Here is a 17,036-nt window from a genome sequence, read left to right as displayed (position 1 = left end):
TCACATATGTGGGAACGCAAACACATGCCTGACAGATGAAGGCGTGAGGGGAAGCGAGAGCGAGCGCAAAGAGAAGAAGGAAAAAGCAAGCCTTTTTCGCAGAGGCCCCTGCAGTTTCAAATCCGAAAAAGATTGGACTCTACTGGGGTGGAGGTAGGGACAATTTGCTGCTTCTGTGGATGTGTGTTACTCGACACGTTAAGTTGTGTGTGTGTGTGTGTGTGTGTGTGTGTGTCTCTGTCTCTCTGAGCTGTACAGACGGTGCATCACCCTCTCTCCTCGATCTCTTCATCTCTTAATCCTTGCACGCCGAGGGAAGAAGGCTGCACATGGCTAGCGCGTGCACGAGCACACACACACACGCACACACACACGTACGTGTACACTGCTCCACATGCAGAGGACCGTCCACTGGATATTCTGGGTGTCCTTCGCTTGGAGGCCAAACCCGTTTCTTACGTCAACGCAAAAATGGATAGGAAAAGAACAGTGGCGGTTCAGTTTTTGTATCGTTTTTGTGTGGTCGAGTCGTGTTTTGGTGGCGTGAGTCATGTTGTCTTGGTGCTCAGCTGTGAGGGGTGCTGGAGTGTGGAGGTCCAGGTGGGCTGTCGCCCCTGGCAGGGGAGGCCGTTCAGATCTGGTCTCGTCTTGAAACGCAGCAGTTCTAATGTCAACGTGCGCTTGTTAAAGGGGCCATCCACCTCCCAAATGGATGTGTGCGCGTCTGCAGGGGGGAGCGATAGGGAGAAGGGGGGGGGGGGGGGGGAGAGAGGGGGGGGGGGGGAGGAGAGACCTGGACAAGCTCTGACCAGTAGGTCGGGACAGATGCGTCTGGAAGGAGATACGACCGCGGAGAGTCACGTCTGGACGTCTGGACATTGTCACGCTCCTGACAGGAGGAGCTGTGTGTGTGTGTGTGTGTGTGGGGGGGGGGGGGGGGAGGGGGTGCGCTCACGAAACCTCTCCAAGTCTCCTCCGGCCTCGTGTCCAGTAAGTGCCGACGTCTGGCATGTTCTGCAGTGCTTTTGAAGAGCAGTGCTGCTCTAGTGTGTGTGTGTGTGTGTGTGTGTGTGTGTGTGTGGGGGGGGGGGGGTCACACTGCTGGGAGTTCCAGCTACTGTTGGAGCCCAAAGCCCTTCACCACCGCTACCTCATGTCTTCATGCTGGAATCCCACGCTATGATACCTTCTTTACATCCCCCACCCCCCCTCCTTTTCACACACTGGAGTGGAGCAGCTGCTTCAAACACGGCAAGCAGGAAGGCCTCCATTAGTTCCAGTGGACTGTGATATCTAGCCTGGGGCTGTGTGTGTCTGTGTGTGCGTGTGTGTGTGTGTGTGTGTGTGTGTCAGTCAGTGGTGTTCATCTTTCCAACGTGCCCCTGACCCCGATTGCAACAATTTGCTTTTCTCAATGGTCTCTTCATCGCCGGCTGTGCGCGCTCGTGCGTGCGTGCGTGTGTGTGTGTGTGTGTAGGGCCCCCTTCCTGTTCTGAGTGTCAGTCAGAGGCTCTCCCTCCCGAGGATGGAAGGGTGGGGTGGGGGGGGGGGGGGGGTCCAGGCTGACCAGGGTCACCTGATCACTGACCCCAGAACAAGCCTTTGTCAACTGACCTGCTCCTGCCTCGTCCCCACACTGACAGTGAGAGTGATGGACGACTCGTTCAGGGGCCAATCACATTCAATTTGTCGTCTACAGAGACGGGGACTTTCTCACAAAGTGCTGAGTGAGCAGGGCCTAATCCTTGACGACCCCCCCCCCTCCCCATGAACAGAGCAGAGGTGTGATGAACCCTCCTCGGCAAGGTGGTCATCTTAGCCCTCTAGCCCGGGTGGGAGTGGATGTCTATAGTATTGGAATTATGCGGCAGGCCTGCGGTGAAATCCCAAAGACATTGAGGGGGGATGTCAACCCGCCACCTCTGGATCGGCGGTCAAATGCTCTGCCACGGAGCTCCGCGTGTCGTTGAGGTTATGATCGCGATTGTTTGGGGTCATGAGCGGTCTGAATGAATGACCCTTCAGGACGTACACAGCCAGGGGAGGAAGAGACTTGTTATGTTCAAAATGTTCTCTCTCTCTCTACTACTACCCGCCGTATAAAGGGGTTCATATATAATTCCTTAACTCTCTTCAACTCTCTCTCTCTCTCTCTCTCTCTCTTTCTCTCTCTCTCTCTCTCTCTCTCTCTCTCTCTCTCTCTCTCTCTCTCTCTCTCTCTCTCTCTCTCTCTCTCTCTCAGGGATCTTTGTATCATTCCTGGTCTCATAGAGAATGTTAGTCTTGGACCACTCTCACCTTGCAGTATCCAACACAAACACTTTCCCTCTCTCTCTCTCTCTCTCTCTCTCTCTCTCTCTCTCTCTCTCTCTCTCTCTCTCTCTCTCTCTCTCTCCCTCTCTCCCTCTCCCTCCTCCTGTCTCACGTGTCCTACCTCCCACATTGTGTTTCACATTCCTCCCTGAGGGAGGGAGGGAGGGCCGTGTCATTAATAACGGCGAACAAACAAACAGTGCCGAGCTTCACTGAGGGTCTGTCTGTGTCTCTGACCCCAGGGTGTTCAGAGACACACACCACCCTGTCTGAGGCCAGGCTCCTGGCACACCTCATCACCTCCTCGTCACCACACACACTCTCTCCTCAACACACACTTCCACGCGAATACTCAAGTAACCCCCCCCCCCACACACACACATACACACACAAACTGTTTTTTTTTTTTTTTTTGCTCCCCCGCCCCCCTCACGCACTCACACACACTCTGCCCAGCACCCCCCACACACACTCATTTTCTCCATTGTTCCAGCACAGCTGGCCCCTTTGTTGTCCTTATCGGTCGCCCTCAGCCGAGCCTGCGGAGCCAGGGCCGTCTGCAGCAGCCCTCTCTCTGGCCCTCACCACACACCTCCAGCTCACCTACTGGAAACACACACTGCTGACACACACTGTAAACCCTGCCTCTTTGCTGCCCGCTCTGAAACAACAGCTCCCTTTGACCCTCCGTAGACCCTCGAGCCACGATCAAGCTCGAACTGACCCAGTTTCCCCCCCCCCCCCCCCCCCCCCCCAACAAACAGGCCCCTGTTTTCATTGCCGTGTTGGACTGTTGGCTGTTTCAAAGTCACGTCGTCGTTATGGGAGTCGTGAAAGACGACGCTTTGAAACGGCCCCCTGGCCGCGGCACATCTGGGCCCACATGACCTTCTCTCTGCCTCGGGACACGCCCTGCGCCCTCACACCTGGGCTCTGGACAGGCTGACAGGCTCTCTCTCTCTCTCTCTCTCTCTCTGTCTCTCTCTCTCTCTCTCTCTCTCTCTCTCTCTGTCTGTCTGTCTGTCTGTCTGTCTGTCTGTCTGTCTGTCTCTCTCTCTGTGTCTCTGTCTCTGTCTGTCTGTCTCTCTCTCTCTCTCTCTCTCTCTCTCTCTCTCTCTCTCTCTCTCTCTCTCTCTCTCTCTCTCTCTCTCTCTGTCTCTCTCTGTGTCTGTCTCTCTGTCTGTCTCTCAGTTTTTCTGTCCCTGTTTTTCTGTCTCTCTCCGTCGTACTCATCATCGCTTCAGCTCTCTCGGAAGCTACGAAGCTCGACGGAGGCATACAGCGTATATACAAAGTACCAGGCAAAGTCTGACGGAAAAAAAAACAAGCAAGGAGGATAGAGTGTGGTCAGGCCGGTAACCACGCAGCAGTAAAGCGTCGTCAGGGGTCGTAAAGGTTAAGTGGATTGCGAGGCGCTCCATAACGGATATAGAAGCCGCTTGATGGGACTCCCCCCACCCCTCATCCCACCCCCCATCCCCCCCCCCGCACATCCCCCCCCCACGCACCAGCCGCCGTGCGAAGGGAAGAAGCCTGCAGCTCTGTGGGCTGCGGTCAGATCGTTTAGCACCCCAGACCGGTAACGGCGGCTCCAACCCCCCCCCCCCCAGGGGTTAGGCACGCACAACACAAGGCCTTGGCCTCCTGACTGTCCAGCAGTTTTCATCGCCGGCGCAGTCGTTTATTTCAACTCGGCCCCGCCTCCCGGGATGATTGACAAGCGGGCAAATCAATCGGACACGGCGAGGCGAGAGGGGATGTAAACCGATAGGCAGATAATCAGGTTCCCTGTGCTCTGGGGGGCGGGGAGGGTAGAGAGGTGAAGAGTCATCGTCATGACGCCAGAGGTGTTTTTGTCAGCTGTGATCGCGCTGCGGCGGGAGCGCAGGTGTGTGCTTCAACTCAGTCTCTCTCTGTCTCTGTCTCTCTCTCTCTCTCTCTCTCTCTCTCTCTCTCTCTCTCTCTCTCTCTCTGTCTTTCTCTCTGTCTTTCTCTCTCTCTCTCTCTCTCTCTCTCTCTCTCTCTCTCTCTCTCTCTCTCTCTCTCTCTCTCTCTCTCTCTCTCTCTCTCTCTCTCTCTCTCTCTCTCTCTCTCTCCACTCACCTGATGACTCTGACTGAACACCTGGTGCACAACACGCGCCGCCTGCACCCCCACCCCTCTCTCTGCCCTGTCTCTCACACACACCTCCCCCCCCCCCTCGAGCCTTTCTCCTTGTCACCCAGCTGTGCTCTGTGTGTGTTTGCGAAGGTGACTGTGACGCATCACGCATGGAGCACTGGCTTGGCACATTGGAGTGTGTGTGTGTGTGTGTTTGGCTGACATAGTTTCAAACCCACAACAACACGAGCCCATCAGAGAGCATTTAGACATCAGTTCTGAAGCTACATGGGGACTACTGCTCCGCGTCCACATAGGCCCCCTGTTCAAACAGCCTTCACATTCAGTAGCTCATTACACGTGGCATCTGTCTCTCTCTCTCTCTCTCTCTCTCTCTCTCTCTCTCTCTCTCTCTCTCTCTCTCTCTCTCTCTCTCTCTCTCTCTCTCTCTCTCTCTCTCTCTCTCTCTCTCTCTCTCTCTGTCTCTGTCTCTGTCTCTCTCTCTCTCTCTCTCTCTCTCTCTCCTCCCCTCAGTGTGTGTTTTGCCCCCTCTTGTCCTTGGCTGACAATCTCTCCTTCCCACCCTTCTCTCCCTCCCCCCCCCCTTTTTCTCTCTCTCTCCTTCTCTCTCTCTCTCAGTCCTTGCCACTAAGCACTATACCATGTGCAGCAGGATTTTTTTCCAGGCGATAGTGTTTTTGTCATTATCGCTGAGTGACAAGGTTATGGGAGCGGAGCAGGGCGTTCTCTGGTCCACCAGGGAAACCCTTCAGTTCCCAGAACCCCCCCATCCACCCCCCGCCCCCTCCTCCACCCCCCCCACCCCCCCATGGGTCTGAATCTGAGATACTTCAGTTGCTACCTACTCACGCGCCTCTGCTCACACACGCGAGCAGACCAAAATGCACACTCACTCAAACACTACTCTCTCCTTCCTTTCCCTCCTCTCCTCTCCTCTCCTCTCCTCTCCTCTCCTCTCCTCTCCTCTCCTCTCCTCTCCTCTCCTCTCCTCTCCTCTCCTCTCCTCTCCTCTCCTCTCCTCTCCTCTCCCCTCCCCTCCCCTCCCTCTCTCTGTCTCTGGCCTGACAGAGGTGCAGTGTTGACATTGGGCTGAGGCCAGCTATGTAGTCTGCAGGCTGCAGTAAGGTGCCTGGGAAGCCAAGACAAACAGGCTCGCCTTCGAACAGTCTTGCCCGTCTGATGAAACCAAGTGAAAACAGTCTTTCCCAGCCCGTTATTCTGTTATCCTGCTTGTCTCCCGACGGTGCCTATAATGACCAGTCCCCCAACTCTCCTCGGCGTCGTGTCTAAGTTCTTAAGCAGAACAGTTTTTATGTCCTCACTTCATCTTGCTAACACATACCTGTAATTTAGCTCTTAAAGGGGCCATTCAGTGCTCGTGTTGATCTTACACTTGGAAACGGCGGTCATTGCCCGGACAGGCTGCAACTATAAATAAAGTTCATTTAAATGTGCTCAAAAGGAGTGTGTTCCTCCTGTTTATCAGAAAGACGACACCACACGTGCGCACACACACACACACACACACACACACACACACACACACACACACACACACACTCTCAACCCCTATATAGGACTTCGAGAGACGGGCCTATATTTACCCAGTTGTCATGTGGGAGGTGTTCAAACCTGTTGCCTGGCTAAGAGGCCACGAGGATGGCTCTGCCTGGCTGACAGGCGGCGCGGGCGTGCACGCGAGCGCCAGGGAGACGGAGAGGAACAGATGTGTGCTGTATTGTCGGTGCGTGTGGACAGGGAGGGGGACCAGGTGCAGCCTTTGTTTCCAGCCTTAAGTCCACTCTCACCCCGTTGAATTCAGCGCCTCGTGTCTCTCTCCCCCCCCCCCCCCCCTCCCTCCCTCCCTCCTCACCCCCTCCCTCCCTCCTCACCCCCTCCCTCCCTCCTCACCCCCCCCTTGGAAGGCAGCATTGTGTGAGCCTTGGCCAGGCCTCCCGGCCCTTCTGTCCCCGCTCCCTCTGTCACAGGTGACTGTTGGAGGTCCCAGCTGGCCAGCTCTTGGCCGATTAGATCCATATGGTGGCGGGGGGAGGGGAGGAATGGAGCAGGGAGGGAGGGAGGGCGGGGGAGGAGGAGAGGGGGAGGGGGGGGGCTATTGGTACCACGGCTGCTAAGGGGCTGATGGCTTAACCCTTTTGTATCTTTAGCACTGCCCCCCCCCCCCCCGTCCTCCTCCTCCACTTCACCCCCCCCCCCCCCTCTCTCTCTTTCTCTCTGTCTCTCTCTGTTGTGTTGTTTGGAGGCTCAGGGTGGTTCAGTCTTTTGTTCCCCGTGTGGTTTCTAAACAGAGCTCGGCCACAGAAGTCCATTGATGCAAATACCATTTAAATCTATCATTTAGGCTCAATTTGCACAAGGCCAACAGCAAAACCCAGGGCTGGTTATAATGAAGCGTGTGTGTGTACCAGGGTCAGAGCAGTCCTATGCTAATGGACTGTTATGTGCTGAAGAGATAAGGCCTGTGTTTCCTCTCGTCTCACCTCCTCCTTCCTGACAGCGTAGAGATAAAACACACACACACACGGACGGACGCGCACACACTGCTCAACATCTGGTGGCCCACAACTACCTCCATCTATCATCACTGTGGGAGCCCCCAAAAAAAGAGAAAGACTTCATGCAAAACGACGAGCACCGATACATTTTCGCGGGGCCCCGTTTGCCTCGGTGCTAATGAATGACACCTGTAGGTCATTAAAGAAGCTGCCGCTCGTTAACGTCTGCCTGCTGCTTATCACCGGCCCTGCTGCCGTCACAAATCCCTCTCTCACGACGGCGTTTGATCGAAAACCGTCTTGACCATTCGGGAGAAGGAATATCTGAGAAGTCCTTTCGGAGAAGTTTCAAGTAGGTACGTTTTTTAGATCCTTTTGTTTGATGGACAGCTGACTAGAAGAAGAGAAATCCCCCCCCAGCTCCACTTCCTGTATGCTTGGGTATTGTAGTCTTTCTTTGTTCCTTGTTTTTGTCCCCGGCCAAGAAAGGGGGGACAGGTGGCACTCAGACCAGGCACACAGCCTCGCTAAATCAATATTCACCTACAAACAACGGTGTCTCGTCGGGCGGATGGGCGTGTTTGCACGCGTGTTTGTAAAGCGTAGTGTGCGTGTCTGGGTGAGCCCGTGTGTGTTTGCGTCGGGCGTGTGTGTTTGCATTGTCGTGTGTGTGTGTGTGTGTGTGTGTGTGTGTGTCTCGAGGGTGCAGAGAGAGATGCGTGATGCCCATGCCCTGTGAGGGCTGTGGTCTCAGGTGCCAGCTCCCCCCCCCCAGATGATGTCATCCAGCACCGTCCCCACGACCTCCCGCAGCAGAGCCACGCAGCGTCATTTACCACGTCGTCGTCCCCCCCCCCCTCACTGTACAGGGGTCACATGGAGGCTATCCGATCCAAAAGTGTCCCCACGCCCAGACCTGTATTGGGACGTCAGATATGTTTAGTATCAGGTCACATCACAGATCAGCTTGTTGTTGACAGTGGTGTGTCCGTGTGTGTGTGTGTGTGTGTCAGCGTGCTAGCCCGTACACGGCGCCGTTGTTTACATGGAGTGTTTACATGGAGGCTGGTGTATTTTAAAGCGCCGTGCGCCCCCATGGATTCTGTTATTGAGACGTCATCCTCATTTCCTGCCCATACGGACGAGTGTATGGAGCCTTGGAACCTGCCGTGTGTTGGCACTGTGTGTGTGTGTATGTGTGTGTGTGTGGCAGAAGCCTGAATGTTTGCGTAAGCCCTCCTTCCTGCCCCCCTGTGCTGAGGGAACAGGTGGGAGGATGACAGGCAGTCCACGGGGCGGGGAGAGAGGGCGAGAGGGAGGAGAGCAGGGAAGGTAGGAGTGAGAGGTGAGGGGAGGGAAGGGGAGGGCAGAACTGGGGTGCGGGGCTCTGGAACATGGACAGTTTGGTTGGGGCTTAGCCGAAACATCTCTCGTTGGGCAATGTTTACACGTCGGTTTCTTGGAGTTCTTGTGTTGTAAACTCTCTCTCCGTATTAAGATAGACTTGTGTAGTGAGTGTCTTTGTGCAATATACGCTATCGGTGGCAATTGGGCAAGCCGTTACTTGAACATGCTTTGAGCTGAGGATTATCTTATGGAAAGCGTCGACTCGGAGCCTCCATTTCAATGCTGAGAAACGAGCGGACTGGTGTTTTGAGTCGAACCCAGCGAAAAGCGCACGGTCTCCATCAGGAGCAAAGAGCCGCCGTGATCGCTGCTCCCCGTGACCCCCGACCTCCCGAGACCTCGCTTGTCTATTAATTGTTCCTCTAAAAGCAGTTTGGAGTTTGTGATCCACTCCAAATGGAGACAAGACTCTGCTTTCATGGATCTCCACACACAAAGACTCTTCTCTGATCACCGATCAGCCCCCATCCTCCACTCCCCCCCCCCCCCCACACTCTCTCCCTATCTGGTGGTCCTATTCATCCACAATGGCACATAGAGAACTATGCGTTTTTTAACATTCAAAAGCTTTGGCGATCTTGTTAGTAAAGCGTGAAATAGCCCCGGCCCTTTCCCCCTGCCTGGAGCTCATTGACGAGGCATTCTTCTCCCTGCACAATGGCTTTCTTCTCCAGCCTTCTCTGTCATGGAACTCAATGGGCAAGGGGAGGGGAGGGGAGGGGGGGGGCGGCGAGCAACGGACCCCAAGACATCTGGTTTTCTATTGGGGAGGGGGGCTAGGCGGGAGGGGGGGGGCGAGGCGAGGCTAAGGGGCAGTCTCACTTGGGACACAAAGGCTCAGGGCCCATGACACATTGAGAATATTGAGTCGGGGGTCGGGTAAATAAAAAGGTACGCTTTAACTGGCTGGTGTCTTACGGCGCTGGCTTGTTACCATGACCACGCCAGGATTTCGGATGACAGGTTGGCTCTCTCTCCCCGACGTTCCCAACCACGTCTGGGGTCGCTGTGGTCCCTCACCAGGGTGACCTATCTGGTCATGGCCTTGCCTGCTCTTTGGTACTTTAATCCGGTGGTCAACCCAACACTTTTACCCAGTCCGTGTTCATTTCGTACAGAGGGTGTCGTGAACCCGCGACCTCTTGATCTGCCGTCGAATGCTCCACCCTTGAGCGCCACCCATTGCATGTGAGTCAGTGTGTGTCTTCATTATTTGTTGTGAACTTAACCCTCTCTCTTTCTCTCTGTGTGTGTGTGTGGCAGACAGTGCAGAGAAGAAGAGCCCTGCCATGCCAGGTTCCCCTGTGGATGTTAAGACTCATTCCAGACCAGCTCCCAGCAGCAGCAGCAGCAGCACCGCCATGCCCCCCCTGCCCTCCATCAACCCCAGCGGCCCTCGCCCAGTCTCCTTCTCCTCCACCACGCGTGAGTCCCTCTGCAGTCAGCTCCTCCTCCCCTCACCGGCTCCCCCCGCGGGAGCCTCCACGCCCTGCATGCTGTTTTACACTTCACACACACACACTGTCCGTTCTTTCAGCACTATCCCAAATGTAGTTCTTTTTATATTTCTTTATATATATATATATAATTTTTTTTAAGCGGCTGAGGAGCCGTGTTTTCCACCCCCCCGTCTCTCATTGCCCCGCCTTCTCCTGTCCCTTTGCGCTTCCCTCTCAGTGACCAATGGGATTAACCACTCCCCGCCCACCCTCAACGCGGTGCCCTCCCCGCCTCAGCGCTACAGCAACGGGCCCTCGTCCTCCTCGTCCTCCTCGCTGGCCAATCAGCAGCTCCCGGCCACCTGCGGCGCTCGGCAGCTGAGCAAGCTGAAGCGCTTCCTGACCACGCTGCAGCAGTTCGGCAACGACATCTCCCCGGAGATCGGGGAGAGCGTCCGCAACTTGGTCCTGGCTCTGGTGGTGAGCGTTTACTCGCGGGTCTTAAACAGGCTGCTGTGTTTTTAGACGTATGAAAGTATAATTATATTTGTGCCTGTGTAGACGTCTTGTATGTACCGTAATTTTCAGACTATACGGCGCACCGTTATATAAGCCGCAGCAGCTAAATTGAATGACGTGTACACATATATAAGCCACACTGGACTATAAACCGCAGGTGTTTTAATGTTTAATTACCATGTGTAATTAGTTGTCGGGAAAGAGGTGGCTGCTTGAGGAAGCTCCCATGTATTCACTGCTAGCCGTTAGCTGTGAAAATCCATAGATTAGCCGCGCCTTTATATAAGCCGCAGGGTCGAAAAATGCGACAAAAGGCGTGTTTTATAGTCCGAAAATGACGGTAGATGAAACGGCACATTTTGAAAGACCGTGAAAAGAGATTCGCTTTGTTTTATAACACTAAAACATGGAAGGGTTCTTATGAGGGGAAAGTCTCCTAACCACTGCATGGCTGGTTTTGACGAGAGCCTGATATCGGGGGACTGTGGTTGACGTTGCCGTCCCTTTTCCCCCAGAATTCCACGGTGACCATCGAGGAGTTCCACTCGCGTCTCCAGGAGGCCACCAACTTCCCCCTGCGGCCCTTCGTCATCCCCTTCCTCAAGGTAGGCCTGCCCTCTCCCCACGGCAGTGACGACAACACTGCTGAGAGTGCCCGCGAGGAGGCGTGCAGGGTAACTCGTTTCAGTCGCCCCAGGTACCCCGCGCAGCGGTATGTGTCGAGATGACAAGCGACCGGGCCGGGAGAGGGGAGGTTGGGGGGGGGGGGGAGGGGGGGTTGGAGTTTAACGATCTCTTGAGTCACTTTGTAGCACATGGTCTGTAAGAGTATACTTTTTAAGAGCCGCTCCCTGGGGAGCTGGACATCAATCCCCTCCCCAGTCACAACTCTGTTGTGAGCGCCTCGCGGTTTCAGACGGCGGAGAAAAGCCGTTCTCTCTCCACGGTTACCCTCTCTCACCCCCTGTCCCTCCCCCCCCAGCCCCAGAATCCCGTCTGTCTCAAGTCGGCAGGCGAGACCTCTCGGCTTGCCACCCCCTGCTCTGTATTCACAAGGGAGGGCCCCTCACTTTATCTCTGCTGCTCCACAGAACTGACTCCTGAGGGCACCGGGAGGGTGGTGGGAGATTGGGGGGGGAGGGTGCGAGAGGGGTAAATATGGAGTGAGGAGATTGAAAGAGGGAGAGAATGGGGGTGGGTGGGAGAGAGAGAGAGAGAGAGAGAGGGAGGGAGAGTGAAAGAGAGAGGGAGAGTGAATGAGCGAGGAAGGGAGAGCTCGGAAGTGTGAAACATGACTATAAACCCTTCCCTTCCCTCCTTTATGAGCTCCAGAGAGCCATATGGACCCGCCGTCACGTTAAAAGAGAGCATTCAGCTGCCAAGGCGCCGCCAATCTCGCACATCCGCCCCACAGAAAGCCTGCAACATGCTGACACGTAACACATGTGTCTGCTGGAGAACAGGGGGGTGCTGAGGGGGCGGGGGTCGGGGGGGGGGGGGGGGTAGAGGACAAGAGTGAAAGGTTGTGGCCAACGGGTCTTGGGGGCACGGGGAGACGTATTAGGACAGAGAGCTCAAATGGAGCCGTAAAAATGCCAGAATGATGGAATTAAAAGAAAAGGCGAGCGAGCGAGGGTGTGAGGGAGGAAGTGGGTATAATGATAAGCACGCTGGTGTCTGGTATTCGTTAGGAGAGGGGGGGGGGGGGAAGACAGTAAAACACACAGATGGAGGGGGAGGGGAGAGAGAGAGAGGGCGAAGGATGGCGTCTTATGTCTGCACTCTTTCAACTCTCACTTTCTCCCTCTTTGTCTCCTGTGTTTAGCGTCGGTCGTGTCACTCCCCTACGCGCATTCCCGGAGTGACTCATTACCTGGCTTATCTAGACACGGATCCTGGCTTATCCTCCTAAGCAGGCTGCACCTCGGGCTGCTTCTCCTCCTCCTGTGTGTGCACGTCTGTGCCGTCAGTGGCCGTCGGCCGCGTGACGCTGGGCAGATGTGAACGCTGGAGGTTAGAGACACAACAGGGGAGCTAGAGCAGAGCCCGTCTTCTCCCCAGGCCCCCAATGAGAGCCCCGACCCCGACCATTAGCCCAGGTCTAGCCCCAGCCCTAGTGTAAACCCTAGTCCCAGCCTCAGCCCCCAGTCTCCTTCTGCCCCCCCCCCCCCCCCCCCCCCCCCGGCGCCAGGACTAGCAGGGATCTGCTCTGCGTCTTGTCTGCGTCTCCCCTAGATACTGATCTGGTTTTCATCTCTCTATCCAGGACAGATCTGCTCCGTCTGTCCTGCCCCTTCCCCCAAACACACGCGCGCACACACACACTCTCACACAACCAGGCCTCCTAACTCACACACACACACACACACGTGCGCAGTGTCTTGCTGCCGTCGCCAGAGCGGTTTCTGTCACCTGCTTCCCGTAGCCGTCGTGATATTCCCGAGAGACGCGGGGTGTGCATGGGGTGAGAGCGACCAATAGCACCGCTCCAGCCCGTGACTGCTGCAGGAGCAACCCATAAGGGACCGTGCTGCAGGGGGACGGCACACGATACGCTGAATGATAATACAACCCGCTCTCTCCCCTCCCTCCTCTTCTCCCCCCCCCCAGGCGAACCTGCCCCTGCTGCAGAGAGAGCTGCTGCACTGCGCGCGCGCGGCCAAGCAGACCCCGGCCCAGTACCTGTCCCAGCACGAGCACCTGCTGCTCAGCACGGCGCTGGCCTCGCCGCCCGACGCCTCCGAGCTGCTGCTGGAGCCCAGCGACGCCGCCGCCAAGAGGCACAGCCCCGGCAGGTCCGTCTCGCGCGCGCGCACACAGATTCATCCTCTCTCGCCCCCTAGCTCTTCCAAACACGCCGAGTGCACCCACGCTCCTCCTCCCCTGCCCATCGTGACTGTTCTCGACCGTCAGGGTTGAAAGGAGCTGTGATGAGAGCTGTCGGTTGACCTCGTTCTCTCTCTCTCTCTCCCCCACAGAGGGAAAGAGAACGGCTTCCACGAGCGCCCCCCCGCAGCCCTGGAGCCCCCCGCCAAGCGCATCTGCACCATCAGCCCCGCCCCCCGCCACAGCCCCGCCCACCCGCAGCCCCTCAGCGCCCAGCTCCACCCCACGCCTCCGCCCCTGCAGCACTACGCCCTGGACGACATCACAGGGCCCCACCTGCTGCACCGGGAGAGCCACCGCCTGCTGGAGCTGAGGGAACTCAAGGACAGGCCCCGACTCCCAGGTACACACACACACAACCGCTCTCGCACACACACAGAACCCACTCTCCCTCACTCACTCACTTACACACACACACACACACACACACGCACAGAACACATGTGCTTCCAGCTCCATCTGTGGAAAAACGACCAACTTTCTCCAGAGTAGAAGAACAAAAATCTGCCTCGTTCACTCACACGCATGCATCTTTGCCTTATTTAGGGCAGACCTAGCCTAGTAGGTGGTCTGTGTGTGTGTGTCTATCATTTGTTGACAAGCCTTCATGATTGACAAACAGCATCCCCAGCTCTGAGTGGGCTGACTCTGTGTGTGTGTGTGTGTGTGTGTGTGTGTGTGTGTGTGTGTGTGTGTGTGTGTGTGTGTGTGTGTGTGTGTGTGTGTGTGTGTGTGTGTGTGTGTGTGTGTGTGTGTGTGTGTGTGTGTGTGTGTGTGTGTGTGTGTGTGTGTGTGTGTGTGTGTGTGTGTGGGTAAACAGTGGTGCTGGCCAGACCGGGCTCTGACAGAGAGGCCTGTCCAGGCCTGGTCTGTGTGCAGGCTGCATCTGGAGCTCGTCAGTGACCAGAGGGAGGAAAAGGCAGTAGTTTAGACACACACACACACACAACCTTAACACACCCGCAGCAGAGAAGCTGTGTTTATGAGGCCCGAGCACCGAAACCGCCAGCCTGCCTGCCGCCACTTAGCTTGACACACGCATGCACACACACACTCGCATCTTTGAACTGGAGAGCCCAGATGAGAAACAGGAGGGATTGAGATATGGAGGGTAGTGGCACACACACACACGCATGTGTTGATTCTAGGGCTTTGTTTTGGTGGTTTTTCTTTTTGATATATCTGCCTGCGTGCGTTGGACCCTACTCAGGCCATAGAGTGTCAGCACAGAGGGCCCAGGGCTGGTTGTGTTTAGAAGTGGAGCCGCTCCACTCAGCCCGAGTGTCTCCCTGCTGGAATGCTGAGAGCTCCAGCAGAGGGAGGGAGGGAGGGAGCCTCGGCTCCCAGTGCGCCCTAGTCAAGGGAGGCCAGGCCAGGCGGGGGGTGGGGGGTGGTGGGAGGTAGGGGCTGGGTGGGGAGGGTTGACAGCTGACTTCCAGATGTGCCGGCCCTGTGGGCAGCAGTCTGGAGCCGGGGATCTGGTTCTCATCACGCCCCCCCCCCCCCCCCCGTCTCTCTCCGGCTGGCTTTGGGACGCACCACGCACGGGCACAGAGGCGAAGACCCACACGGATTGGTCCTCGCAGCCGGCCTCATTACAGACGGCACGCACCGTGACTTTGTCATCGCCGTGCGCTCTGACTGAATATGAACGGACGCACTCGATTCGCCACCTGCCAGCCGGGCGGCCACCTTGAGGACAATAGCTGCTCTTAACTCCCGGGTTCAGCGGCTCCTCGTTCACCCCCTCTGGTCTTGTGTTTCTCCTCAGGCACTAACGGGGGCTACCGCGAGGAGCCCGTGGACCACAGGCTGACAGACAGGGAGTGGGCTGACGAGTGGAGACATCTGGACCATGTGAGTGCACTGGCGGCTGCAGTAGTACTGATATTAATACCTCTGACTTGCTCTGGTGGTGCTTAGTACCGCAGGACCTCTGGGCCGCTCTGTCTCGATCTGTCTCGGATCTGTCTTTTTGATCTCTCATAAATATACTCTATAGAACTCGCATAAACATAACGAGATTTGTCATTTCAGTTTAATATGCTTTATTAGGCTCGACAATGGACATTGAGTGTATAATTCCATGTGGATCTGTCCCAGGTGTTGAACTGCATCGTGGACATGGTGGAGAAGACCAGGAGGTCAGTGAGCGTGCTCAGACGCTGCCAGGAGTCGGACCGCGAGGAGCTCAACTACTGGAGGAGGCAGGAAGACCCTCGCAAGGGGAGCTCCGCTTCTGGCACCTTCTCCAAGACCCACAGCCCCCACACTGCGGACGGCCCCGGTGGGTAGACGAATCCAGCGCATATGCTCTCACACACACGCACACACACGCACACACTCAAGGAAAGTCTTCTGACGTTGTGGCTTTAGTAGGCAGGATGGGTTCTCCCCAATCAATGTCCTTAAATGGAATGGTAAATGTCCTCCGAAAAGGCGAAGGATTTCTGCATATCAGCCTCCTGCTTTTGAAGCCGGAGAAAACGGGACATAGCCATTCAGAATGGCTGTCTCCCGTCAAAACAAAGACTCTCCGCCCTCTAGTGGTGACCGTCGGAACCGCACCCCTCTGTGGACGAGCGCGTGTCACATGTTCCGCCCCCAGTCTGCTGTGTACGAGCCGTGTTCTCTCGCGCGCCAGCCTCCCTGTGCCCCGCTGGTACGCGGCCCACAGACGGGTGCCAGCGCTGGCCTGTCCAGATCGGCCACAGAAGGCCCCGTCCTGCCGCCTCCGAGACCCAGAACTGGCTGGCAGGCCGGAGCGCCATCTGGCCGCCCAGCAGTGTCTCCCCCCCCCCCCCAGCCGTCCTCCAGTACCGTGCCCAGACCGGGCACCTCGGAGCTGGGTACGATGAGCCCTGGGCAGGCCTGGGCGGCACAGCAGAGAGAACACGTAGGGAGACCGAGAGGGGGGGAAGAGACAGAATGTTGCCACAGCTTGGTTGTAATGTAGACGAGTGCCTGGGAGCCAGACGCACTCGGTCCGAAAGCTGGCTCGTTTTGTTTGCGGCAGTCGGAACGCGGGAGGGTTCAGTGAGGCGGCGGGTTTAGAGGCAAGAGTCCGCGGCAGCCCCAAGTCGGGGCCGTTTTAGTGAGCCCATTTGTAGGTTTGAAACCGTAGTACGACGTCGACTTCGGTCGTGCCTCGTCATCCAAGTGATGCATCATTCTGGGATGTTTCCGTTTTTATCCATTGTGACAGGTGCTAACCGCTCCCCTCTCTCTCTCCCGCCCTTCCTTCCTCTCTCTCGTTCTCCCTCTCTATTCACTCCAGACTCCCAGAGGGAGTTTGCCCCACGCCCCGGTTCTGGCTACGTACCAGATGAGATCTGGAAGAAAGCAGGTAAGGACCTGACAGCACCCCCCCCCCCTCCCCTCTTTTTTTGACATGGGAGTTCCAAACTTCCTCTCAAAGCAGCCCCCCCCAGCCCCTGACCTTGCCGAGTCTGGAGGGTCAGTCGTGTAGTCTGGGCTGGCTTGGAAGCAGCGTTAACCCAGAGCTCTCTGTGTGTCCCTCCCCCTCAGAGGAGGCTGTGAACGAGGTGAAGCGCCAGGCCATGGACGAGGTCCAGAAGGCCGTGGCCGAGGCCGAGCAGAAGGCCTTCGAGATGATCGCCGCCGAGAGGGCCAAGATGGAGAAGACCCTGGCCGAGGCCAAGAGGAAGGCCGCCCAGGAGGCCGTCCTGGTCATCAACGAGCAGGAGGACTCCAGCGAGGTGAGAGGATGCAGATGTGCACCCCCACACACACACACACACAATCCGCTGTGTCGCGTGTCCGCCAAACAAACAACCCGCAAATAGTCTGACCCCATCCGCTCTCCCTCCCGTCC

General features: G+C 56.6%; 1 protein-coding gene across 2 annotated transcripts in view; it reads left to right on the top strand.

Annotated features, from left to right (window-relative positions):
- Positions 1–17,036, top strand: part of cbfa2t2 (CBFA2/RUNX1 partner transcriptional co-repressor 2) — a 28,336-nt gene that overhangs the window by 10,814 nt on the left and 486 nt on the right. Inside the window, exons 1-10 of one of the 2 annotated variants that reach the window (XM_084706055.1) lie at positions 1–153; positions 9,621–9,782; positions 10,035–10,276; positions 10,831–10,920; positions 12,926–13,110; positions 13,294–13,544; positions 14,973–15,058; positions 15,305–15,488; positions 16,479–16,547; positions 16,730–16,920. The exon at positions 1–153 is cut by the window's left edge and continues 424 nt beyond it. In XM_084706055.1, coding sequence (XP_084562181.1) covers positions 9,647–9,782; positions 10,035–10,276; positions 10,831–10,920; positions 12,926–13,110; positions 13,294–13,544; positions 14,973–15,058; positions 15,305–15,488; positions 16,479–16,547; positions 16,730–16,920 — 1,434 coding nt within the window. In that variant the 5' untranslated portion in view covers positions 1–153; positions 9,621–9,646. The remainder of the gene's footprint in view (positions 154–9,620; positions 9,783–10,034; positions 10,277–10,830; positions 10,921–12,925; positions 13,111–13,293; positions 13,545–14,972; positions 15,059–15,304; positions 15,489–16,478; positions 16,548–16,729; positions 16,921–17,036) is intronic. The other variant, XM_084706054.1, reaches the window with a different exon arrangement.

This window comes from Hypomesus nipponensis, chromosome 9, assembly GCF_054491055.1.
Source record: "Hypomesus nipponensis isolate SF chromosome 9, ASM5449105v1, whole genome shotgun sequence".
In the NCBI taxonomy this organism is placed as follows: Eukaryota; Metazoa; Chordata; class Actinopteri; order Osmeriformes; family Osmeridae; genus Hypomesus; species Hypomesus nipponensis.
The sequence above is the reverse complement of the archived record's forward strand: the minus strand, read 5'-3'. Positions and strand labels throughout refer to the sequence as shown.